The sequence below is a fragment of the Mercenaria mercenaria genome, chromosome 4 (genome assembly GCF_021730395.1).
Source record: "Mercenaria mercenaria strain notata chromosome 4, MADL_Memer_1, whole genome shotgun sequence".
Taxonomy (NCBI): domain Eukaryota; kingdom Metazoa; phylum Mollusca; class Bivalvia; order Venerida; family Veneridae; genus Mercenaria; species Mercenaria mercenaria.
In genome coordinates this window covers 70,357,878-70,384,154 of record NC_069364.1, presented here as the reverse complement: position 1 = coordinate 70,384,154, position 26,277 = coordinate 70,357,878, and the positions used below count along the sequence as shown (strand labels likewise).

General features: G+C 35.3%; 1 protein-coding gene across 1 annotated transcript in view; it reads right to left on the bottom strand.

The window, feature by feature from the left end:
• Window positions 1–12,183: 12,183 nt before the first annotated feature.
• The window catches only part of LOC128556446 (uncharacterized), a 38,257-nt gene continuing 24,163 nt past the window's right edge, over window positions 12,184–26,277 (bottom strand). Inside the window, exons 7-13 of the mRNA XM_053541628.1 lie at window positions 24,872–24,981; window positions 23,797–23,845; window positions 23,423–23,536; window positions 23,094–23,180; window positions 22,111–22,518; window positions 21,071–21,187; window positions 12,184–16,361 (exon numbers count right to left, since the gene is read on the bottom strand). Of these exons, the coding sequence (XP_053397603.1) occupies window positions 16,165–16,361; window positions 21,071–21,187; window positions 22,111–22,518; window positions 23,094–23,180; window positions 23,423–23,536; window positions 23,797–23,845; window positions 24,872–24,981 (1,082 nt within the window). The 3' untranslated portion in view covers window positions 12,184–16,164. The remainder of the gene's footprint in view (window positions 16,362–21,070; window positions 21,188–22,110; window positions 22,519–23,093; window positions 23,181–23,422; window positions 23,537–23,796; window positions 23,846–24,871; window positions 24,982–26,277) is intronic.

Genomic DNA, 26,277 nt, shown 5'->3' with positions numbered 1-26,277 from the left:
CAGTGCACCCCTGTCGCACCTGCTGCCGAATCCCCACACCCAGCCCAACCCAGAGTTTTCAAGTCACATATATAGTCAAACAGTCAGGAGGCAGTGCTAGAGAAACGATGTGTATTCTTTTATATAAGTTTGTACTTGATTTATTTTCCTCATCAGTTAGTGAATCAATTCCGTGAAGAAATTTGTGAGTACTAAGAGGATGGAATCTTCGAGTATTAATAAATAACAATCGACGAGCATTGGCATATGGCTACATTTAAAAAAGAAATGTTCCGCATCTTCTATACCATGTCCACAAGAGCAATCGGGATAGTCTCGTAAATGGTTATAAAATAGATCATTGTTTAAGTTGCTGCATCGGTTTCTAATACGTGTTTGAACTACATTATAGAATCGTTCTCCTATTAGATAAAAAGACGGAACAATTTGAGATTTAAATTTACTCTTCAATTTGTTCTTAAAAGACGTAAGCGTGTTAGCATTGCGTGTCGGAAGGTCAATGTTATTCCATAGTTTTACTGAATCGGGTATAACTGACTTTGAGTAAATTTCGAGACGTCTAGGCAATGTTACAAAGTTAGTGTTATTTCTAAGTTCATAGTTGTTAGAATTATGAACTGTTGGTGGGAAAATGTCTACAACGTAACCCGGAAGTAGTCTGTTGTTTCCTTTATACGCTAATATTAATTTCTGCATAATTCTACGATCTGCAAGAAAAAACCAGCCAATTTCAGTTAGTAAATTCTGAATGGAAACGGAACGAGTCAAACCAGTAACAATGCGAGCTGCTTCGTATTGAAGTTTTTCTATAGTGTCCTTTTCATATTGGGTACAGCTGTCCCATACAACTGACGCATACTCGAGCAAAGGTCTTAGATACGATATATAAATGTTGTTAAGAGTAGATCTTTTAACTTTAAATTTTAACATTCTCATCGAGCCGAGTACTTAGAGTAAGGTGCAGACGCATCTGCAAGCCATGCAGAAACATTTGAATAAATAAGTCCCTACAATAATGCTACAGACCAGGGGCCCGTTTCACAAAATATTTTTGTACGAAGTTTGTACAATTTTGCGAACACAAAACATACGAAAATATTAAGACGTTCGTTCGTCTGTGTCACAAATCTTTCGTACAAAGTGCGAATATTGGTAAAATAGTTTCGTACGAACTTTTTTTACGGAAATACCATTTCTCCCTATGTAGAAAATAAGTTCCTATGTAATGATGTAATAAAGACCAAAGTAAGCATAAAACACCAGTCATATTTTACAGCATGTGTCAAATAAATAAAAGAAACTGAAGTTCGTTATCCTTTCACGATAGCTTTTAAAGTAATGTTTATAAATATAATCGAAGTTTCTATTAGACCTTTTCGGCGTAAATGTATATGTATGCGACTACGTACATGTATTATGTACTTTCGGACAAAAGTGTGTGTGTGTGGTGGGGGGGGGGGGGTTGTCTCAAGACAACAACGAATAACGTATTAATACTAAGTCTCGTAGTCAAGAGACTTTGACCACTCTAAAATGGTCTTGCATATCACAAATTTGAAAATTGAAAGATTCTAAACGAATGAAATATTCCAAAATGATTGAATATATGTGCCTCTTCTTACGCTCGCTCCGTAGTTTTTTCAACCATTGAGAACTGTTCAATTTGGAATCACAGGAAACCTGGAGTCATCTATATTAAAGCGATGCCACTTAGAAAATCAGGTGCGATGTTGTCAGATAGTAAATAGATATTCCACTATTAAAACTTTTTATATATAAGTAGTCTTGCCTCAGTTATAAAAAAAAATAAATTTCTAGAAATATATTCTCATTTTGCTCGCCTCACTCTCAATAAATATTTCAGTATTACAGCTAGCGATTCATGTTTGATTTGACAACCCAACTGTGTCGTTCATTTCGCATAAACTCAGAAAGAGTCTTTCTTCTATTTACAATTATATGCTATATGTCCTTCCCATTTGTGAGCAAAGTTGCATTACAAGTTACACACATTTTGATGCACCAAACATTAAAATCGGCTTCCCGACCATTCTGTGCACCAGACGGGACATCTGTGACATCATCTCAGGAACGTTATTTCTGACTTTACGTGGACGTTGTAAAACAGCGAACCAATATCATTTAGCAGCGCTGTCCTAACTTTGGAGCGTTTCCTTTCCCTGTTTCATACAAAATGAACGTCCTAATTTTCAATGAAACAAAAAAAAAAAGAAAAGAAAAGAAGAAGAAAAAAAAAGAAATGAGCGAATGTAAATAATACAGCAAGGATATGAACACAGTACTGCTTTTCGTTCAACTAAATTTTAAAAAAAAAATGGCAAAACAAAATCTAACCTGTGTGCCTAACCGCCTACACCGTAATAAATTCTATATTCATTAACCTGTTGTTTTACATATGCCTTTTATCCATTTATACACGTTTATTTGTACATGATACTGTTTACAGAATGTATTATGTTGGCAAAATGGCACAAAATTGCTTCTCGCAACTGTAAAGTTTATTTTATGTAAACATATGTTTTGGGCCAAGTTTTCTGTGTACGTAAAAAAACGAGTCTGAGCAAAATCTGGCAGCCGAAGCTTCTCTGTCTAATGCCTTTATTATTGAATCTGAACAGAACTACCACTAGCAGAGCTTTTATTATTCCGCGGATGTCGAAGACCCGTGAGGCATACGGTATCCGTCGTACGTCTGTCCTAATTTCACCGTGAATAACTGTAGTTTTCAGCTCTTTATAAAGTTCTCATTTAAATTTAATAAAACTTGTTATAAATTACCAAAATCAAAGTGGACATGCCTTTTTTTCTCTAGACAACCATTAGTTCATATTAATTAAATTCCATAGTCACTGCAAAGCTGAGTTAGACCACTAGAGGAAGAACTGATCTTACCTACCGTATGGTTTGGTTGTGCGCCAGACATTTTATCATGTACGTTCCTGTTTTGATTTTGTATGTAAACTTGCTAAATTATTCGTTAAAACTATTGCTATTCAAGGTATGTGTTATCAAGTGTTTTGAGAAAACCCCTCGAAATTGATCGAAATACGTCGTACATTTAAGTAGTCGTGTACATCTCCATTTACGCCGAAAAGGTCTAGTTAAGAGTAAATAATTAATCACTTTCCGCATTGTTTAACTTAGAACATCCCGCGCTCAAATGACTATAATACCTCATAGGTTTTTTTCTCAAAATCAGACGAGCTGAAAATAAGATCTGTTAAACAAGTTGGGGTCTCTTTTTGACAAAAACGGAATTAACCAGCTTCTCGTTTTACTATGTTAAATCTTAAGACGCAACAATAAGATAAGATTTATTTTTAGTCTGCAAGACAATAAATAACCAACTTATTAGATATATTTGTATGTCATTACAGCAGTTCCAACATAATTAGATATTAACAAGTAGGACTGTTTTCGGTTCTTAATGCATTAAAGTACCATCTGACATAATTTCGAAAGCAAAAGCCGGTATAACGTAGATTTCGAAGGCTGGCCTCGCATATATGTTGTAAACTGACTTTTGGGCATAGCTGTAAGGGGTTATTCAGTGTTTTGCAAGGAAGTTATCCTATATAGTTTGATAACAAATAAAGATGAAGCAGCATTTTCATTTTTCAATTTGAAATGTTTTGCAATAATGACAAAATAATAAATTTAAGAATACATATTCTGCGTTTTATTGATGCGAATACGAAGTCCGTGCGACAAGTATTTGAACTTAGCAAACATTTTCTAAGATTTGCAACTTCGTACGATTGTCGCATTTGCAAACTTTGTGAAACACATGTTTCATCGTACGAAACGTGTAAGAAGTTCGTACGAAACAAAAACTTCGTACGAAGTTTTGTGAAACAGGCACCTGGTTTAGTGGAGCTTCATCAACTGGTACATAAGCAGAAGTCATCCGAGGGTTTTCAATTTTCAACCCTGTGGTCAAGCAGAACCATTTGATACATTTCAAACAAATCTATGCGAGAAAGCTACAGACCAAGTTAAGTAAAGATCTATCAACTGAGAAGAAATTGATGTTTTCTTTAGGGCCTTGGCAGCTCTTTTAAAGGGCCACGAGAATCTGAAAAAGCAAGAGGGCCATGATGGCCTAAGATCGTTGGCTTGAATTTCAAAGCTTATACAGGCTAGAGTGTGCAAGTTTGGAAGAAAACCGTAACATGTAATGCTCCAGGCGTCTAAGTTCCAGAGGCAGTAGAGGTTAATTTCATAAATTAGTGCAAAATATAATAAACATATCCAAACAGAATATGGTTCTTAAGTCTCTTTTTGTTGGATTTAACGTCGCACCGACACATGATTGGTCATATGGCGACTTTCCAGCTTTTAATGGTGGAGGAAGACCCCAGGTGCCCCTCCGTGCATTATTTCATCACAAGCGGGCACCTGGGTAGAATCACCGACCTTCCGTAAGCCAGCTGGATGGCTTCCTCACATGAAGAATTCAACACTTCTTAAGTCTATAAACTGGGTGGAAAACAAACACACAAATGGGACAGGCTCGGGTATCTGAAAGTTCCTTCTATAATTGTTCTATTTGCACCTCTAGCAGCCCCATAAAGGAATCAAGTAACCCATTTGATTTGATAAGATGTATTAAGAAAACCTTACAATGATGCTGCACACGAAGTTTGGTGTAGATATCCTAAGCTGTTCATGACAATACATAATTTAAAGGTATTTCTGTTTTTTGCTGCAGCGGCCCATTAAAGATGCCGGGTGCCCCTATTTGTACAAACAATTTTGTTTGTTTTGGGTTTAACGTCGTTTTTCAGCAGTATTTCAGTTATGTAACGGCGGGTAGTTAACCTAACCCAATTTCCTGGATTCTGTACCAGTACAAACCTGTTCTCCGCAAGTAAATGCCAACTTCTCCACATGAATCAGCGGTGGATGACAAATGATTTCAGACACAATGTCTTTAGCAAATCGTCACAGAGAACATACGCCTTCCCGAGGGCTCGAACTCGCGACCCCGCGATCTGCGCTCTCCCTATTAAGCTAAGCAGGCAGGCTTTGAACAATAATGTGGAGGAACATACAATTATGCTATAGCCCACGTTTGATGAAGATCCATTATGTGGTTCATGAGAAGTCATGTAAAGGTATTTCTATCCTTAGCTCTAGTGGCCCATAATAGAGGCCAAGCTCCCCATTTTAATAAATGTGGGAGAAGACGTAACACTACTGCTACAGTTCAAGTTTGATAAAGATCTATCCAGTGGTTCACGAGTAGGGATCATTTAAAGGTATTTCTACTTTAAGCTCTAATGGCCCTATTTGAACAAATCTGGGAGAGAATCTTATAATGATGCTAAAGAACAGTCTGGTGAAGATCCCTCCAGCAATTCACGAGAGGAAGTCGCTACAAGGTGTTTCTAAGTCTAGCTCTTGCGACCCCTAAAAGGGGACAGGCTCACAATTTGAGGAGTCTCAGAAGGTTCGCTTTTGCCAAAAAAAAAAAAAAAAAAAAAAAAAAAAAAAAAAAAAAAAAAAAATGAAAAATGGTCTAAAAACTGAGACACTTAATGGAGGTAAAACAGAATCTTCTTTCATAGAAAGTATTCGTTTTATCAAACTATAGGCAACATTTTACAATTTCTTCATTATCAAAGAAAACATCTGCCATACATAGTAATAATTTTAGCATTACAGGATGGGAATCTTTCCGTTTTTAACTAAACTTTTAAACTGATCTGAAATTTTCAGTATGAGCAAGACTGTCTAACACAATAAACAAGAGCTGTCTGATGACAGCGCGCTCGACTATTCGAAGAATTCATTGAAGAATGGGGTCAAAATATTTCCACAGATATTCAGACAAAAGAAATAAATAGATTAGACAAACAATGTTCCTGTATTTCTTTGATTTCGATAAGTCTTGCACTAAATGGCAATGTATGAACCAATTTCAAAGTCCAAAAAGGGCCATAATTCAGTCAAAATAGTTATGTACTCTTGCCTACAGATGGAAATCATAATGATAAACAAGTGTTCAAAGTTTAAAAGCCATATGTCAAATAGTTTTGACAAAACGTGGACTTGTATGAAAACAGAACCAATTTCAAAGTCCAAAAAGGGCCATAATTCAGCCAAAATAGATGACAGAGTTATGTACTCTTTCCCACAGATAGAGATTATTATACTAAACAAGTGATAAAAGTTTCAAAGCCATATGTCAAACACTTTACAAAAAATATAAACTGGTACGGAAAACTTAACCAAGATTTCTAACTAAAAAAGGGCCATAATTCAGCCAAAATCCATGATGGAGTTATGTACTCTTTCCTATAACTGGATATGGTGATGGTAAACAGGTGTTTAAAGCTTCAAAGCTTTATCTCAAAAGACTTTGTCAAAGTATTAACTGGTACGAAATATTAACCCAGATTTCTAAGTCAAAAAGGGCCATAATTCAGTCAAAATCCTTGATGGAGTTATGTGCTCTTGCCTTTAACTGGATATGGTGATGATAAACAAGTGTTGAAAGTTTCAAAGCTTTATCTCAAAAGACTTTGTCAAAATACGAACTGGTACGAAAAACTTAACCAAGATTTCTAAGTCGAAAGGGGCCATAATTCAGCCAAAATCCTTGATGGAGTTATGTACTCTTGCCTATAAGTGGCCATGGTGATGATAAACAAGTGTTGAAAGTTTCAAAGCTTTATCTTAAAAGACTTTGTCAAAATATGAACTGGTACGAAAAACTTAACCAAGATTTCTAAGTCAAAAGGGGCCATAATTCAGCCAAAACCCTTGATGGAGTTATGTGCTCTTGCCTATAACTGGCCATGGTGGTGGTAAACAAGTGTTGAAAGTTTCAAAGCTTTATCTCAAAAGACGTTGTCAAAATGTGGACTGGTACGAAACACTTAACCAAGGTGTGATGCCGACGCCGACGCCAACGCGAGTAGGATAGCTCTACTTATTCTTCGAATAATCGAGCTAAAAACCCATAAATTCTGTGAAAGACGTTAGACCAATGGTCAAAATGTTTTTGTGGTCCCCGAGTGTGCACATCACTAAAACATACCTACTTCCTACCTAAATATGGCTAAAAATGCTCATTTCCTAAAAATTCTGTGATTTCAGCAATATTCAGTAACTTGTTTTAAACAGAATAATAAACAAGTTTCTAAAACAAGAGCTGTCGGATGACAGCGTGCTCGACTATTCGAAGAATTGATTGAAGAATGGGGTCAAAATATTTCCATACATTTTCAGACAAAAGAAAAAAATTGATTAAACAAAAAATGTTCCTGTATTTGTGGATTTCGATTAGTCTTGCACTAAATGGCTATGTGTGACCATGATGGCAAATATGTTAAGTTATATGTTAGGCAAAATATGGACTTGTATGAAAAATTTAACTAATTTCCAAGTCCAAAAAAGGTCAAAATTCAGTCAAAATAGTTGACAGAGTTATGTACACTTGCCTACAGATGGAAATCATGTTGATATACTAGTGTTAAAAGTTTCAGAGCCACAGTTCAAATAGTTTTGACAAAAATATCGAAGTCCAAAAAGGGCCATAATTCAGCCAAAATAGTTGTCAGAGTTATGTACTCTTGCCTACAGATGGAAATCATAATGATAAACAAGTGTTTAAAGTTTAAAAGCCATATGTCAAATAGTCTTGACAAAACATGGACATATACGAAAACAGATTTCCAAGTTCAAAAAGGGCCATAATTCAGCCAAAAAAGATGACAGAGTTATGTACTCTTGCCTATTGATAGAGACTATAATACTGAACAAGATTATAAAAGTTTCAAAGCCATATGTCAGACACTTTACATAAAATATAAACTGGTACGAAAAACTTAACCAAGATTTCTAAGTCAGAAGGGGCCATAATTCAGCCAAAATGCTTGATGGAGTTATGTACTCTTGCCCACAACTGGACATGGTGATGGTAAACAAGTGTTGAAAGTTTCAAAGCTTTATCTCAAAAGACTTTGTCAATATGTAGACTGGTATGAAAAACTTAACCAAGATTTCTAAGTCAAAAAGGGACAATAATTCAACCAAAATGCTTGATTGAGTTATGCACTCTTGCCTACAACAGGATATGGTGATGGTAATCAAGTGTTGAAAGTTTCAAAGCTTTATCTCAAAAGACTTTGTCAAAATATGAACTGGTACGAAAAACTTAACCAAGATTTCTAAGTCAAAAGGGGCCATAATTCAGTCAAAATGCTTGACAGAGTTATGTACTCTTGCCTATAACTGGCCATGGTGATGATAAACAAGTGTTGAAAGTTTCAAAGCTTTATCTTAAAAGACTTTGTCAAAATATGAACTGGTACGAAAAACTTAACCAAGATTTCTAAGTCAAAAGGGGCCATAATTCAGCCAAAACCCTTGATGGAGTTATGTGCTCTTGCCTATAACTGGCCATGGTGGTGGTAAACAAGTGTTGAAAGTTTCAAAGCTTTATCTCAAAAGACGTTGTCAAAATGTGGACTGGTACGAAAAACTTAACCAAGGTGTGATGCCGACGCCGACGCCAACGCGAGTAGGATAGCTCTACTTATTCTTCGAATAGTCGAGCTAAAAACCCATAAATTCTGTTAAAGACGTTAGACCAATGGTCAAAATGTTTTTGTGGTCCCCGAGTGTGCACGTCACTAAAACATACCTACTTCCTACCTAAATATGGCTAAAAAATGCTCATTTCCTAAAAATTCTGTGATTTCAGCAATATTCAGTAACTTGTTTTAAACAGAATAATAAACAAGTTTCTAAAACAAGAGCTGTCGGATGACAGCACGCTCGACTATTCGAAGAATTGATTGAAGAATGGGGTCAAAATATTTCCATAGATTTTCAGACAAAAGAAAAAAATTGATTAAACAAAAAATGTTCCTGTATTTGTGGATTTCGATTAGTCTTGCACTAAATGGCAATGTGTGACCATGATGGCAAATATGTTAAGTTATATGTTAGGCAAAATATGGACTTGTATGAAAAATTTAACTAATTTCCAAGTCCAAAAAAGGTCAAAATTCAGTCAAAATAGTTGACAGAGTTATGTACACTTGCCTACAGATGGAAATCATGTTGATATACTAGTGTTAAAAGTTTCAGAGCCACAGTTCAAATAGTTTTGACAAAAATTTCGAAATCCAAAAAAGGGCCATAATTCAGCCAAAATAGTTGTCAGAGTTATGTACTCTTGCCTACAGATGGAAATCATAATGATAAACAAGTGTTTAAAGTTTAAAAGCCATATGTCAAATAGTCTTGACAAAACATGGACATATATGAAAACAGATTTCCAAGTTCAAAAAGGGCCATAATTCAGCCAAAAAAGATGACAGAGTTATGTACTCTTGCCTATTGATAGAGACTATAATACTGAACAAGATTATAAAAGTTTCAAAGCCATATGTCAAACACTTTACATAAAATATAAACTGGTACGAAAAACTTAACCAAGATTTCTAAGTCAGAAGGGGCCATAATTCAGCCAAAATGCTTGATGGAGTTATGTACTCTTGCCCACAACTGGACATGGTGATGGTAAACAAGTGTTGAAAGTTTCAAAGCTTTATCTCAAAAGACTTTGTCAATATGAAGACTGGTATGAAAAACTTAACCAAGATTTCTAAGTCAAAAAGGGACAATAATTCAACCAAAATGCTTGATGGAGTTATGTACTCTTGCCTACAACAGGACATGGTGATGGTAAGCAAGTGTTGAAAGTTTCAAAGCTTTATCTCAAAAGACTTTGTCAAAATATGAACTGGTACAAAAAACTTAACCAAGATTTCTAAGTCAAAAGGGGCCATAATTCAGTCAAAATGCTTGACAGAGTTATGTACTCTTGCCTATAACTGGACATGGTGATGGTAAACAAGTGTTGAAAGTTTCAAAGCTTTACCGCAAAAGACTTTGTCAAAATGTGGACTGGTACGAAAAACTTAACCAGGGTGTGACGCCGACACCGACACCGACACCGATGCCGTGGTGAGTAGGATAGCTCTACTTATTCTTCGAGTAGTCGAGCTAAAAATCATTCACTATAAAAATAAACATTCTGGTAGCAAACAATGTATTTTTCCAATCATAATCAATTTGAAAAATTTTCAAGTTGTTTAGGCCATATAAGGCTTAAGAAAACCTGGTCCAAAAGGGAGAGGATGTTACAATGATGCTACAGCCAAAGTCTGGTAAGATCCATTAGAGGTTCTTGAGAAGTTGTTTAAAGGTAATTCTATTTAAAGTTCTAGTGGCCCCTAATAGGGGTCAAGCTCCCCCATTTGAAAAAGTCTAAGAGATAATCATATACTAAAACTACAGTTCATGTCTAATGAACATCCAACAAGCCATTCATGAGTAGATGTCATTTATAGGTTATTTACATTTTTAGCTCTGGCAGTCCCTAAATGTAGCCAAGTGCCCCCATTTCAATAAATTTGGGAAAGGACCTTAAAAGGATGCTACAGACCAAGTCTGATAAGATCCATCAAGTGGTTTATGAGAAGAAGCCATTTAAATTATTTTCTATTTCTGGCGACCCCTAAATAAGACTAAGCTAAACACCTGAACAATCTTGGAGGATTATGCCAGGATGCAAGTTCAGTGCAATTCTGACCAGTAGCTTCAGAGGATATGTCATCCGAAGAAAAGTGTGGATGGACTGACAGATGACGGACAACAGCTCAACCCAAGCACTTCATGCTCAGGTGAGTTAAAAATGAAATAAGTCTAGGTAAGTATGCTATAGACCAAGTTTTGCAATTATAATCCATCAAGTGGTTCAAGAAGTAAGTTGTTAGAAGGGTTTCTGCTTTTAGTTCTGGTGGCCAGTAAAAGGGATCAAGTAGAACCATCTGAATATTGTGATAAGACGTTATCCAGGTTAATGATGATTCATCAAGTGGCTCATGAGAAGATTTCGTTTAAAGGCTTTTCTGTTTAGCTCTGACTGCCCTAAAAGGGGCCTAGTAGAACTGTTTGAACAAATTTCAAAGATGCTACAGACCAAATTAAATGTTACACTGGTGCCCAACTTTCTGTCACCATATGGTTATAGTTATGTTAAATGAAACACCAGGTGCAAAACTTGACATGCTGAACAGCATTCCTATAAACTTTCATGGCTCCTGTTTACACATTATTCAACACGTGTGCAACACAATTTTTAGGCCCTATAATTTTTATGAGCTTCAACTCTTGTCATACTGAATGAAAACTCAATCAAGAGGCCAAAATGGGCCAAGTTGCAAACACGAGTTGGAGCATAACCATTTGACCTTGCTTTTGTGAAGTTTGTTTATTAGAATCTTTTTAAGTGATGGTCCAAAATGCATTATTATTAGAACAATCTTCATGCAAAGTTGTTCATGATGTTGGAGCTAAATGGGGATAGGAGTGACCATTACAATGATGCTACACACAAAGTTTTATAATAATCCATCAGGTGGTCCATGTGAAAAAGTTGTTTCAAGGTTTTATCTATATCGAATACTAGCAGCCCTTAAAGGGGCCAAAAAGGCAAAATTTGAAAACAAATTGAGGAAAGTACCTTCTAGTGATGCAACAGACCAAGTTTGATGAAGATCCATCACGCAGTGCATCAGAGGTCATTTCAAGGTTTTTTCATTTCTATCAACAGCAATATGTGGGTCTTGCAGTTTTGGACAAGATTTTTAGTGGTTTTCGCTTTTGGTTGTCATGGCAACAAGAATTCTACATAGAAAGGAATTTGTTCAACAACGTATCTAGAGAACCATCCAAGGAATATCAAGGCCAAGTTCCATAACAGCGATATGCACAACTAGGCTTAGTACTGATCACTCCTGTGAAGTTTTGTCGAAAGCTGGACAAGCTTAAGGTGGATGGACGGACAGACAGCGAAGGCTATGGGATAGACATAATAAAACACCATGTGCACAATTTTACATGCTGAATAACACTCCTGTGCATTCTGATGACTCAAGGTGAAATACTTTTTGAGACAAACATGGCAAAAATTTGGACAAATGGACAAAGGCAAATCTAAGTATTTCCCCACTCTCCCTCCATTCCAAATTTCAATGGGGCATAAAAATGTTCAGAGGACAAAGGATGCATGATCATCATCAATACTATCAGTTCACCCTGAACAAAGTTTATGTAAGCTAACACAGAATGAACCATACAGGTATATATATTCCTTTTATTTTTTATACACATATCATATAAAATCACAACAAAAATCTATGTGGCAAATCTAACATCCTATCAAATGCAGATTTACTAAATTATTTTACAAGAGCAAAGAAACATTATAATTTCTTCTATTACAATATACTATGGATCATTAAATGATTAAAATATGCATACCATGGCAGTGATATATATGGATATAATGTATGTATATATCCAAGTAAGGAAATACATGTATAATGGTATGGAATTTTAGTTGTCTGTGTTTTACATATGTATGTTGTATGTACATGTAATATCTCAAAAAAATACAGCAAAACACACCATCTTATGATTTGCAAATTATTTTACATTACATTATTTACATCCACTGAATAACAGAAATATTACTTTTGTTGGTATACTTTACAATGTCATATAAGATGAGAAATACATAGAAAATAATGTCTGTATACCAGTACATTAAAACACATGTTTTAAAATTCTTCATAAACATCACTGGAAATAGGTAATTCTGATATACCACGGCTACCTACATACAAAGTTTAGCATACTTCATTTATTTACCATGTATAAAACATTAAGATAAAACGTCTGGCACCAATACTATCAGTTCACATTTGAGCGCAATATACTAAACAAATAAACAACATGTATTAGCTTGTACCTCAACACATTCTGTTAAAGTATTTAAGCTAATTTAGGAAAAAATAAATTGCAAAACTGAAAACTCTGACCATCCTGAAATACATAGTCAAATAATTTACACTTGGAAATCTTTTTTTTTCTTGTCTTAAGTCCACAAATAAGAAGTAGAAATGCAAATATTAGTTTTTAACACATGGAGAAAAAGCCAAAATACATGTATAATTTGTGTGTCTGATAAAAAATTAAAGAACTGACAGAAAACGTCAATGTGAGTAAATTCCTTTCAGGCAGGTCTACAATAGTATGTCTTCACCTTGACACAAGTTTATTAGTGTATATTAAAAGAAAACAAAAACCAAAAATACAGACAAAATCAAACACATTTTTTTTTTCATTTTTTTCTAACATTTTCAAAAGCAAACTATTTAAATATAAGTGTATATACAATGATTTTAGCAACTTGTGATTTACAAATGGGTGATTTTGTTTTCTTTCCAAATGCAGCATAGCAATCTGCTACATGTTTCTCTACAAAATAAAACATTTAGTACACAGACATAATGCTAATACTAACAGGAATTAATGATAAACAAAGAAATATATTAATCCTTAATCTCCTACTTAATGACATCCAATGTGTATCTTTTAAATGTAGTAAATCCTCATCACACTCATCAAATGAATTAAACTTCAACAAATACATAAACTGTGTTGGTAGAGCTACATTCGATATTAAATGTCATGTATAATGGTAAATGTTTCTAGTGGTAGTACACATAAATAATAAACAATGACTAAAAGAAAATATCTTTACTGGATAGCGTCCTACAACCGGACACTTTTGGAATTTTTTTCAAGATAGCTCGGAAAATAGATATATCTAGTGGTTGAAATTTCACGTGAACAAAGCGAGGTTCTCCTTGCAACTGAAGAGCTAATTTGTTTACTTCTAAAATTAGGTCAAGTACTTTTTCGAGGCCCGAACGAATGGCCACCGAATTATGTTGTTTTAAGGTCTAACAGTACCATGTTTCTGGACAGCGATTTGTCAGATTACTGATTTTCAATTTACAGTTTGTATTGCACTGAATTAATCTTTATTTTCAACCAAGGGAAAGTAGCCGTACAGTGTCTTAGAACTGTATGAATTACCTCTCTTGAATCTATAAATTTGATCGTATCTCTCCCGACCAAATCTTTAGAAATTTTACTTTTTGAAGTGGATATTTTGATATGAAAATGTGATTTAGGGTGTATTAAAATTATGCACTAAATTATCAATGTTGTATTTCCACGTTTCGTCTGCTTACCTCAAATTTGCATGGGGCCTTTAAGGGCCTCAAGGTAATACTGCGCATGCGCATTGCACCACTTCCGGCTTCCCCCGGGCATTTTTAACGTGCTTCGCGAGTGCAGACGAATTGAAATGTAGCATTTCTTGTGAAATACTTAAATTTAACTGTTTCTTTGATATGTTGTTGAAAATAAAGCGTCCATTTGATCGTAAACAGATTAGCAAAGTAAAGACCGAAATAAAGCGTTTACGGGACTGTCCGGTTTGGTGGTCATCCAGATTTGGTGGTCGCCAGCCAGTATAGTTGACCTGAATGAAGCACTTTCATCAGGCAAAAATTAAAAGTATGTCTGTAAAATAGTCTTCCTTCAGATCAGTTCATCAACTGAGCCAGTTTCAACTGATATCATTCTTTTCACATTTAGCAAAATTCCAGACATTATCAGTCCAGTCTCGGTTACAGTTTCTACTCCTTTGTACTAACTAAATGAATATTTTATTTCATCATATACCTCAAAGACATCGTGCATTTCACAAATGTATACAAAACCCTGTATTCAACTCCCAATATTGGATACATGAAGATATTCAATCAGAAATGACATAATGATGGTGTTTCAGATGTCCATGCTTCAAAATGTTCACTATTTCAAATAAGTTTTCAGTCTTATCTATCTAACAATTTTGACAGATATAACATTAGAAATAGGAACATGTATATAATAAAAGTGTCATCAAAATGGTATCTTGATTTGCAACAATGCTTTCCTGTGTATTGCCAGGCCAGATCACACTTGGCACAAGCACCCTTCTGGATCCAGGCCTGGCAAAATCCACTTGAGCTGAATGCAACATTTCAGAACTGATAATGTACTATTACAGTAACCCTACTACTATATATGTACCTCTGTTTGAATTCCATTCAGAAACTTTCCCTCCATGTTTACTATTTTGATGAATATTACAACTATTCAACTGCCATTTATTTGTAACTAGACCTTATGAATTCTTCTAACATAAACATATTTCTAACATATCAATATTGAGGTTTAGAAATACTAACACTTGTTTGCTATAATTTTCCATTGTTATCAATAGGTTTTTCTACCTTGTTAATTCAAGACTTCAGCAGACATGGTAGACATGAAGTCACTTCTGAGTTCAACAAAACTGTAATCCTGATCGAACTGAGTACAGTTGTTCTCTCCTCCACTGACTAACTTCTATACTGGTCAAACATATAAAGGTTAGAAGGCATATGACTTTTCTGAAGTGTTTTAAATATCCCAGTCATTATTTATTTCTCAGTAAGACTTTCTTTGGAGTCAACTTAAAGGCACTGGCCTCCAGACCCTAAAACAAGAGAAAATTTCTAGATATCAGGATATTATTGCTGTATTTCTTACTTAGTTACTGACAGATTATATGTTATGGAAACACATGTAAATTAGTTGTTTTTGCTGATTTTTCTATTCAAAATTGGAAATCATTTGTAGGAGTATTGGAGGTAGACTGCCTTAATTATATTTAACAATCACTGTGTATTTATTCCTCTATGGTGTATTGGTTAAGAATGCGGGAAAGTCTTTATTGTCAAGGCAGCCCAAGTTCGATTTTAGACTCAGACAATTTTTTCTTGATTAGATAATTTAAAAACAAAACTAATGCTCTGATTTTCAGCAAACTTCAATTTTAAAGAAAGATCACTTTTAGTCAGAATCTGGAGGTCAGGGCCTATGATATAAAATTGAACAGTCCCTATCCTATGGAAATGTAATTTCTGTAAAAACTGCAACATGGTGACCTTTTCCTTGGAAACATTTCACATTCAGTGGATATTTGTCATTTAACACCGACATACCCTTTTTGTTCATAGGCCTTCTAACCCTTTGACCCTGGCCAGCAGAGGCTTGGGGAGCTGAGCTTTCTGCATGCTGAATTCTGTTAAGCAATCAGAATGGATATGGTATTAACAGTTACTTAGGTCATATTAGATAGTTGGTATTAGGATGGAAGTTAGTTCCTATTTCTCTTCAAGACATGAATGTTTTCACTGTTCCTTTAATCCTCTTTCTGCATATAGGACATCTCTGTAGTCGTGCAGCACAGGTATCGCAGCATACTAAATGGCCACACGGCAATAGGGTCGTGTTTACTGCTCGTTCCATACAAATCTTGCAAGTCTGCATTTCTCTTAACTTTTCATTTTCTGCCTTTAAAGATTTCGCATCTAGAAAAGTTTAAAAAAGAAGATTCACATTAGACACAGTAATAGCTGATGAAACTCAAGTTATTTCTAATAAAAATTTAGTAACACTACAGCCAGTATCCTTGATTATATAAATAGTAACAAGAGCTCATGGAACACATAATGCCACCCTCCCCCCCTTGATGCATTCAGTAACTGCACAAGGAACAAAACTTATTTGGTCACTGTGCATTGGAGGTTTGACGTACTGACTTCAAATCAATAATTATGGGTTGTAAGTGACCTTCATATCAAATGTGATCTTAGACCATAGCATTCTCTAGTTATCTGGCAAAAAAGTTCTACTGTTCTGGGTCTGTGACCTTGACCTTTGACCTACTGACCTCAAAATAAATATGGGTCATCTGCTGGTCATGGTCTACCTTCTTATTAAGTTTCGTGATCCTAAGTCCAAGCGTTCTCAAGTTATCTTTCAACAAGAGGACCATGATGGTCCTGAATCGCTCACCTGTCCCCACATGACCCAGTTTTGAACTGAGTATGACATCGTTTTTTCTATTAATTGACATAGTGACCTAGTTTTTGAGCTCATGTGACCCAGTTTTGAACCTGACCTAGATATCATCAAGATAAAAATTCTGACCAATTTTCATGAAGATCCATTGAAAAATATGGCCTGTAAGATCCACTGAAAAGAATGGCCTGTAGAGCGGTCACAAGGTTTTTATTATTTGACCTACTGACCTAGTTATTGACAGCACATCACCCAGTTTCGAACTTGACCTAAATATCATCAAGGTGAACATTCTGACCAATTTTCATGAAGATCCATTCAAAAGTATGACCTCTAGAGAGGTCACAAGGTTTTTCTATATTTATACCTACTGACCTAGTTTTCAACCGCAGTTGACCCAGTTTCAAACCTGACCTAGATATCATCAAGGTGAACATTCTGACCGACTTTCATAGAGATCCCATGAAAAATATGGCCTCTAGAGAGGTCACAATGTTTTTTTATTATCTGACCTACTGACTTAGTTATAGAAGGCACATGACCCTGTTTCAAACTTGACCTAGACATCATCAAGGTGAACATTCTGACCAATTTTCATGAAGATCCATTCGAAAGTATGGCCTCTAGAGAGGTCACAAGGTTTCTCTATTTTTAGACCTACTGACCTAGTTTTTGATCACAGTTGACCCAGTTTCAAACCTGACCTAGATATCATCAAGATAAACATTCAGACCAACTTTCATACAGATCCCATAAAAAATATGGCCTCTAGAGAGGTCACAAGGTTTTTTATTATTTGACCTACTGACCTAGTTATTGAAGGCACATAACCCAGTTTTGAACTTGACCTAGATATCATCAAGGTGAACATTCTGACCAATTTTCATGAAGATCCATTCAAAAGTATGGCCTCTAGAGAGGTCACAAGGTTTTTCTATTTTTAGACCTACTGACCTAGTTTTTGACCACAGTTGACCCAGTTTCGAACTTGATCTAAATATTATCAAGATGAACATTCAGACCAACTTTCATACAGATCCCATGAAAAATATGGCCTCTAGAGAGGTCACAAGGTTTTTTTATTATTTGACCTACTGACCTAGTTATTGATGGCACTTGACCCGCTTTTAAACTTGACCAAGATATCATCAAGGTGAACATTCTGACCAATTTTCATGAAGATCCATTCACAAGTACGGCCTCTAGAGAGGTCACAAGGTTTTTCTATTTTTAGACCTACTGACCTAGTTTTTAATCGCACGTGACCCAGTTTCAAAACTAACCTAGATATTATCAAGATAAACAATCAGACCAACTTTCATACAGATCCCATGAAAAATATGGCCTCTAGAGAGGTCACAAGGTTTTTCTATTATTTGACCTACTGGCCTAATTTTTAAAGGCACCTGACCAAGTTTCAAACTTGACATAGATATCATCAAAGTAAACATTCTGACCAATTTGCATGAAGATCTTGTGAAAAATATGGCCTGTAGAGAGGTCACAAGGTTTTTCTATTTTTAGACCTACTGACCTAGTTTTTGACTGCACGTGACCCAGTTTCAAACTTGACCTAGATATCATCAAGGTGAACATTCTGACCAATTTTCATAAAGACCCAATGAAAAATGTGACCTCTAGAGTGGTCACAAGCAAAAGTTTACGCACGCACGGACGGACGCTGCGCGATCACAAAAGCTCACCTTGTCACTTTGTGACAGGTGAGCTAAAGATGGTTTAACTGTTCTAGGTCACTGTGACCTTGCCCTTTGACCTACTGACCTCAAAATCAATAGTGTCATCTGCTGGTCATGAGCAAATTCCCCATCAACTTTCATGATCCTAGACCCAAGCGTTCTTAAGTTAACATCCGGAAACAGTGCAACTGTTCTGGGTCACTGAGACCTTGATCTTTGGCCTACTGACCTCAAAGTCAGTAGGGGTCATCTGCTGGTCATATTCAATCTCCTTATCAAGTTTCCTGATCCTATGCCTAAGCATCCTCAAGTTATTTTCTAGAACCGTTTTAACAGTTCTGGGTCACTGTGACCTTGACCTTTGACCTACTGATCTCAATATCAATAGGGGTCATCTACTTGTGATGACCAATCTCACTATAAACTTTCATTATCCTAGGCCCAAGCATTCTCAAATTATCATCCAGAAACCGTTTAACTTTTCCAGGTCAATGTGACCTTGACCTGATAGATTAGATTAGATTAGATTAGATTATAGATTAGATTATAGATTAGATTAGATTAGATTAGATTAGATAAGGTAAGATAAATAGATTTATTTCAGTAAGGAGTGCACATACATGGACAATTAAAAACAACATGTATAGTAAATACAACATAATAACATAATGCATACGTGAAATTTAAAATAGCCATGACAGGCACACCGTCACCAAGGATTATACAAAAAAGAGAAAACTCTATTTCCATTGTGGTCCTTTGTGTTGGTGGCATGACATAGAGAGGCATAACAGACTTTACAAAATTATGTGACTAGATGGAAATTGAAGTATGTGACTAGATGGAAATTGCACAACTATATCAAATAAAGAATTATGTGACTAGATGGAAATTGCACAACTATATCAAATAAAGAATTATGTGACTAGATGGAAATTGCACAACTATATCAAAAAGTAAAATGCGAGCTTAAATTAAAATGTTCATACATCGAAAGCCATATGAATAGTTATTAAAACACATTAAATAGTTATTAAAACACATTAAAGTAATTATGCTAAATTGTCTAGTAAATAATTCTTTACTAACGTTTTAAAAACAGGTAATTTCTCAGTCTGTGCTATACTAGCAGGCAACTTACTCCATAGGAAAATACCAGAAAAGAAAAAGGACTTTAACCCAAAACCTTTGACCTTTGGAACAGCAAAAGCACCTTTGTGACTTAACCTTGTCCTATATGAATGAACAGTATCCTGTGGGATAAAACTGTCTCCCATCTAGTCTGGGGCTAACCCATTTTTTATCTTAAAAACATGACACAGGATAATCTGGTCTACACGTTTGTTGACTGGTAACCAGTTGAGAGATTTAAAGTGCTCTTGGCCAATGTGTGACCTAGCATCAAGGTCCAGAACAAACCTCATTAACTTATTCTGTGTGGTTTGGAGCTTGGATTTAAGAAACTGAGTCAGACTATGGTACCATATAGAACAGGCGTAATCAAAATGACATTGGATTAGGGCCATGACAAGAAGTTTCTTGGTGTGTTGAGTAAGATAATGTTTCTTCCGATATAGATGTTTTAACCTTGCGTTAGCCTTTTTTAATACGGAGAGAGCCATTGAATCGAAAGATAGGGTTACTGACCTCAAAATAAATAGAGGTCATTTGCTTGTCATGATCAACCTCCCTATCAACTTTCATGATCCTAGGCCCAAGTGTTCTTGAGTTATCCAGAAAGTGTTTAACTGTTCAGAGTCACTGTGACCTTGACCCTTGACCTACTGATCTTAAAATCATTAGGAACCATCTGTTGGTCATGGCCAACCTCCCTATAAACTTTCATGATCCTAGGCATCATCCAGAAATGGACTGGTTTACGGACAGAGTGACCAACATCATTTTTTTAATTTTGTTTATAGTCACACCAACATAATTTAGGTCATATGGTGACTTTTCCAGCTTTTGAAGGTGGAAGATGACCACTGGTGCCTCTTCATGAATTATTTCAGGCATGGGCAGCCACTGGGTAGAACCACCATCCTTCCATAAGCAAGCTGGATGGCTTCCTCACATAAAGAATTCTATACCCTATGCAAGATTTGACCAATTTACTACAATTTAATAAGTAAACAAAAGTCCATAATTCTGACAGAATGTGGGTCATACTTATTGTTCTTGGCCTACATACTTGCTTAATGGTAGAAAGAAAGTATACAGAATTACGTGAAATCATTATTATTCGACTGATATTAATTTTCGTGGATTTCATGGTTCATCTCAACTAAGAAATTACATCCCACCGAACAAATTGTGCCTACGATAATGTAAATTGTATGCAATGTCGCCATAAAAGACAACATAGCCGTCCGATCTGATCCATGCAGCATCTTAGTGACAAAATGCATGTGACAGTTACTGTTCTTTGCATATTTACTCGTCTAATGATGATAAACATGTGAGCAAAGTTTCATAGCTTATAATAGCTGAAGTTTTTGTGTAAAAGATACTCTGCTTACCTATATCTCCTCCAGTGGCACCAGCAGTTTCTGATTTTGCTGCAGCTTTATTTTTAGCTTTTTTCGTTGCATTTTTCTTCTTTGTACTTTTGTTTGTAGGCTCACTGCTGCTTGCAGCTGAAACAGAACATGGGTGTTGCAAGAAAAACTATTTGTCATATGTACTATATCATGAGATAAAATTAACCTTCACACTGCTAGATTTCCAAAATGGACTGGTCCAGCTTTCAGTATGGGCAGTATCATATACTTTTCAAAGGGAGTTTACCGGTACTGAAAATTTACTGACTGAATAACGAAATATGCAGACCAAGACCAGCCTGCATGTCCGTTTATATGAAATGGATAAAGCTATTTGAACTCTGACCTAAAGTGTCTAATCTTGACCTTTATCTTAGTGAATAGGGTCCTGTGCCCTGCACACCAACTGCCTTAGGAAAAGAACTGATGCTAATTTTATGAAAATCCTACAAGCAGTTAAGAAGATATCATGAAGACAGAAAAAATACCATATTGCTTTTGACCTTGTAGTGTGACCCTGACCTTGTATATAGATACAGACTTAGGTAATGTACTTTGCAGTGTCCTAATGAAGTAAACAAGCAATCAATGATTGTTTTATGAAAATCCTTCCAGTAGTTTAGAAAATATAGTGGACAAAAACAAGTTAAATGACTTTTGGCTTCCTAGTGTAAGGCTTTAAGCACTGGTATTCACAACAGAGGTAAGATGACCTCAGGGTGAAGAGTGAGGTCATGACTTTTTGTTTAAATAAGGTTGTTATGATAATTATTATTATTATCGTTTTTATTACTGTTATTATTATTATTATTATTATTATTATTTATTATGTACAACGCCAATGAATATGTCACTGTATAGAAATAGGCATTTAATCAAATAATTCAGTTTCAGTTTAGTTTCAGTGTGACCTTGACATTTTATCTAGACATGTGTGTATCTTGTTGTAATTACAAATAGTTATCATGTATACAAACACTATCAAAGTTATGACTTAAGCTGAAAGAAAAGTGACAAACCTTTGGCTGCTGATTTGGACTCATCACTGTCCCCGCCAGATGCTCCAGATTGCTTCTCTACACTGGCTCCACTGGCTGAATTAGAACTGGAACTATTCCCTGAACCAGTCTGCTGGTTCCCAGTTCCAGAGCTTTCTGCTCCTGCTGGAGTACCAGTCTGCTGGACTTCAGCTGTGGCAGTAGTTGATGTTGAACTCACAGTAGATGTGGTGGTCCTAGCACTGACTATAGATGTTGCGGTAGAAATGCTTGAAGTCGTGTTTACAATTGAAGTATCTATGCTGGTTCCAGTGTATACAACTGAAGATGAGATACTGGTTCCCGTGTACACAATAGAGGACGGAGTGCTGGTGTCGACAATGGAAGTTGCTGTAGAAGAGGACATAGGTGGAGGTCTAACGCCTAATTCTGCAAGATAAAGATTTAAAATTTAAAACAAATATGCATGTTATGATTTTTTTTCTTTAATGATGAATTTGAATGAACTATTATTTTTCAAAACTTCTAGACATGACAAAAGTCAAGAAGTTAGAATACTTCAGTGCGTGTGTTGTTTTATTTATTGCTTTAAGGAATATTGTAATGAATTTCAAAAACAATTTATAAACAAAGCTGCCAGTTTTATCCTAAAGCATACAACCTTTTCATTTAAATGCATTTTATTTTTTGTTTTTGTTTTGCTGGATTTTAATTCACAACAACACAGTCGGTGTCCCTCCAAGGATCATTTCAGACATCTTTCAGAAAGGTTTCCTCTCATGCAAAGAGTCTGACCCAGGTGAGTTTCAAACCACCACCAGTGATTTAAACACATCAAAAGGGTGGGACAGAATTTGTATGGGCAGCCAATGAACACAATGTTTATGTTGCTAAACCATTCTAAATGTTTACAAAATTTCAATACATCAAGTTCTTACAACAGCCACCAGGACCAAACATTTCACACTGTGTCATAGTTAAATCTTGCGTTTACAGTAACTTACCGGTGTTACTTGAATTACCAGTTAATCGTCTTTCTTCAGCGTCCAGTAACCAGGTCAAAACTTGCTGGGTAGTGACCATTGCTGACCCTGTAGTAGGAAACAACACACACAGGTATTAAACATCCTTGCATCTTTAAAAAAAAGTCTATCATATAATTTTATTTTTTTCAGTCAGCTGTTTAATCACCCCTTCGAAAGAACAGTGATCAAAATAACAATTACAAACAGGAGTATCAATTACTAGCACATCTGCCTTCTTATTCACCTTTTTTCATCATGTTTACATATAATAGTTAAAATGTTAAAAAGGTAAAGTATATAACACAAACCTGTTTGTCGTCTAACAGCTAAGATTGCCTCCCTTGTACGTTCCGCAGAGTAGCCCATTTCCCGCATAACGGCAGCAGCTTCTGTTGTCATCGGATCAGGAGGATTACGATTCTCTAAAATATCCATAAAAATAATCTCTGGCTAAAACTTCAACTTCTTGACATTTATTAAAATCATTAATCACTAAAACTTGGATCTTATGGGCTAATAAAATTCTAGTGTAACTGGTAACTAAGTTTAAATAAAAGTTCTAAAATATTTCACTACATGTATCACACCTGTGGTAAAAAAAACATTTAAAAAATACTGAAAACTGAACCATCACGTGGAATATGCATGAAGTGGGTAGAAATGAAGAAATAATATTACATACCATCCCGTCTTTGTGCAATCTCTATTTGTTGTCTCTGCTGTTCGGCCATCTGAAAAACAAGTGAAATATAAAACATAGTACAATAATTTTCTGTTTCCAGGCTTTTTTGGGGGAAGATGACCAATACCCTCTGCTTTGAGACTGTTTGCAGTATCTGGTCAAAACTTTGAAAAAATTCAGTTAACCACCTATAAATAAATACATTTGTAGCGACAACATAATATTAAAGGCAAAATAACCATCATTCTTTACAATGATTTGCATTTTTTGATGTTCTTTCTTTCAATATTAATTTTACTGTGCTTTAAGCACTGAAAGATTAATTTTACCAAATTTTTAGTAGGATACAATTGGGCATTTTTGTCTCAAATTGGTAAAAAAACAGATACTTTTTTCAACTGGGATTATGACCCAATAATGGCTTTAAAATCCTCAAATATCAAATGAAAATATCTTCATCCATTAGCTATGCTTAGTAGGTAGATTTGTTTTGATAGTGGAGGAAGATCCCAGATGCCTTTATTTCATCACAGGCGGGCACCCGTGTAGAACCATCGACCATCCATAAACCAGCTGGATGGCCATCATGAAGAATTCAATATCCCAAGTGTGGTTCAAACCCTAATCGTTGAGTGGCAAATGATTTGGTTTAGTATTTAGCAGCTTGGGTATGTATCCAACTTCTTGCAAGGTAGCTGAAATGACTTCTTTACAAAAATCTTCCTCTTAACTCTAACACAGCTTAAAGTAACAAAGTTATATATTTTAAATACTACCTTAAACGTTTTTGAGTTAACAATGAAATATATATTCTTAAACCTTCATGGTTTTCTTTAGACTCACTCCTTCCACCCTGTTCTTCAGCAATTAACCTTTAGCATGCTGGTGACAACTTACTGACAAAACCAGAGATGAGCCTGCACATCATAGTCTGCACTCTTTCCTATTCAGTCAATAGATTTTCAGTTAAAACCCCTTTGAATAATAAGTGGTACTGCCTAAATTAAATGACAGACAAGTCCATTTTAGAATTATAGCAGGGAAAAGGTTAAAGCATAACTTTTTTAACACTTACATGTTCTTGATGACGTCTCTGTACTGCAGCCACATATCTCTCGCCTTTCAGTTTGTTAACATATTCACAACGTGGAAACCATCTTGTATGTTCCAACATTGGATCATCTCCTATTACACATAAATCATTGACAAATTAAAGTCTGAGCGCACAAATTACTGTAACTATTTGGGCTATAAGGCATCTTATAGAAAGTATTTTCTTATCATTTCTTTAACCAATACTTAAAATCTACCAGGGTTAATCCAGAAGTAATGTCACTATGCCCAATGCACATATATTTTTATATTATAATAGAGATTATATGAAGATGTTACCTAATTCAAGTATGAATACATAGGAAAATATTGTTTTCTAAGGTTGTTTATTTTAACTTCAAAGTTCACCCCTTGCAACATTTTGCCACACGCAGAAATAGCGTTTCTTTCATAAACAGAAAAAAAAAACATTGACAATCACAAATTGACATCAAAATAACATATTTAATCAAATGAAATTGCAATGATGAGAAGCTATGTCCTTCAATGAAACTTAGTGGAATCCTCGCAGGTTAAAGTTCACTGTGTAGTGCTCAGGCTTGAAACTGCTTTAAAGTGGCAAAAATATCAATTTCTGACGTCAGACACGTCAGTGACGTGCAACAATCATCCTTACCATGCTTTCTGTGCATGTCGATACCTCAATAAAATAGCTATAAAATCTAATATTTTCCAAAAATAGTGCAAATAGATCAAAGTATTTGTACATGATTTTATTTCAATTATACACATTCTTAAGACTGTAGTGATATTACTTGTGGATCAACCCTCGCATATGATGCTTTCTTATGGATATGAGCCTCTTAGTTACATCAGCACTGCATATTTAGTCAGTAACTGAAACAAAAGCTATTACTTAACAGAACAAAACATTGAAAATACCCATACATTCTCTGCACAATATCGACCCAAAATGGTTTGATATCTTCACTCACTTTATCTGTTCAACTTAAGACATAAATATTATATATTACTGGGCTTCAGATGCAGTGTATTACTGCCTCAATGTCACAGATTATCATAATTTTGAAGTTGTCCCAACTTGGAAGAATAAGTTAACAATAACTCAGAATAAATAAATAGGGACTAAAATAAATACACATGTATATCATAACTCAGAATAGTTAGTTAGTAAATAATTAGTAACTAGGAAGAATAAGTACATGAAACTAAGTCTTTGTAATAGTCTTGACAATGGCTCATTAAGATGTGCTTCACAAGTAATGATTTCTCACTACTGCTTAATGTAAAAGTTGAATTCAGAGAAAAATTTTCAAAACCACTTGTTTGCATAACACAGGACGGAAAAATATCAAGTGGCTTTTTCCTCAGTTATTGAATGGCAACAGGGCAAATAGTAAGGAATCT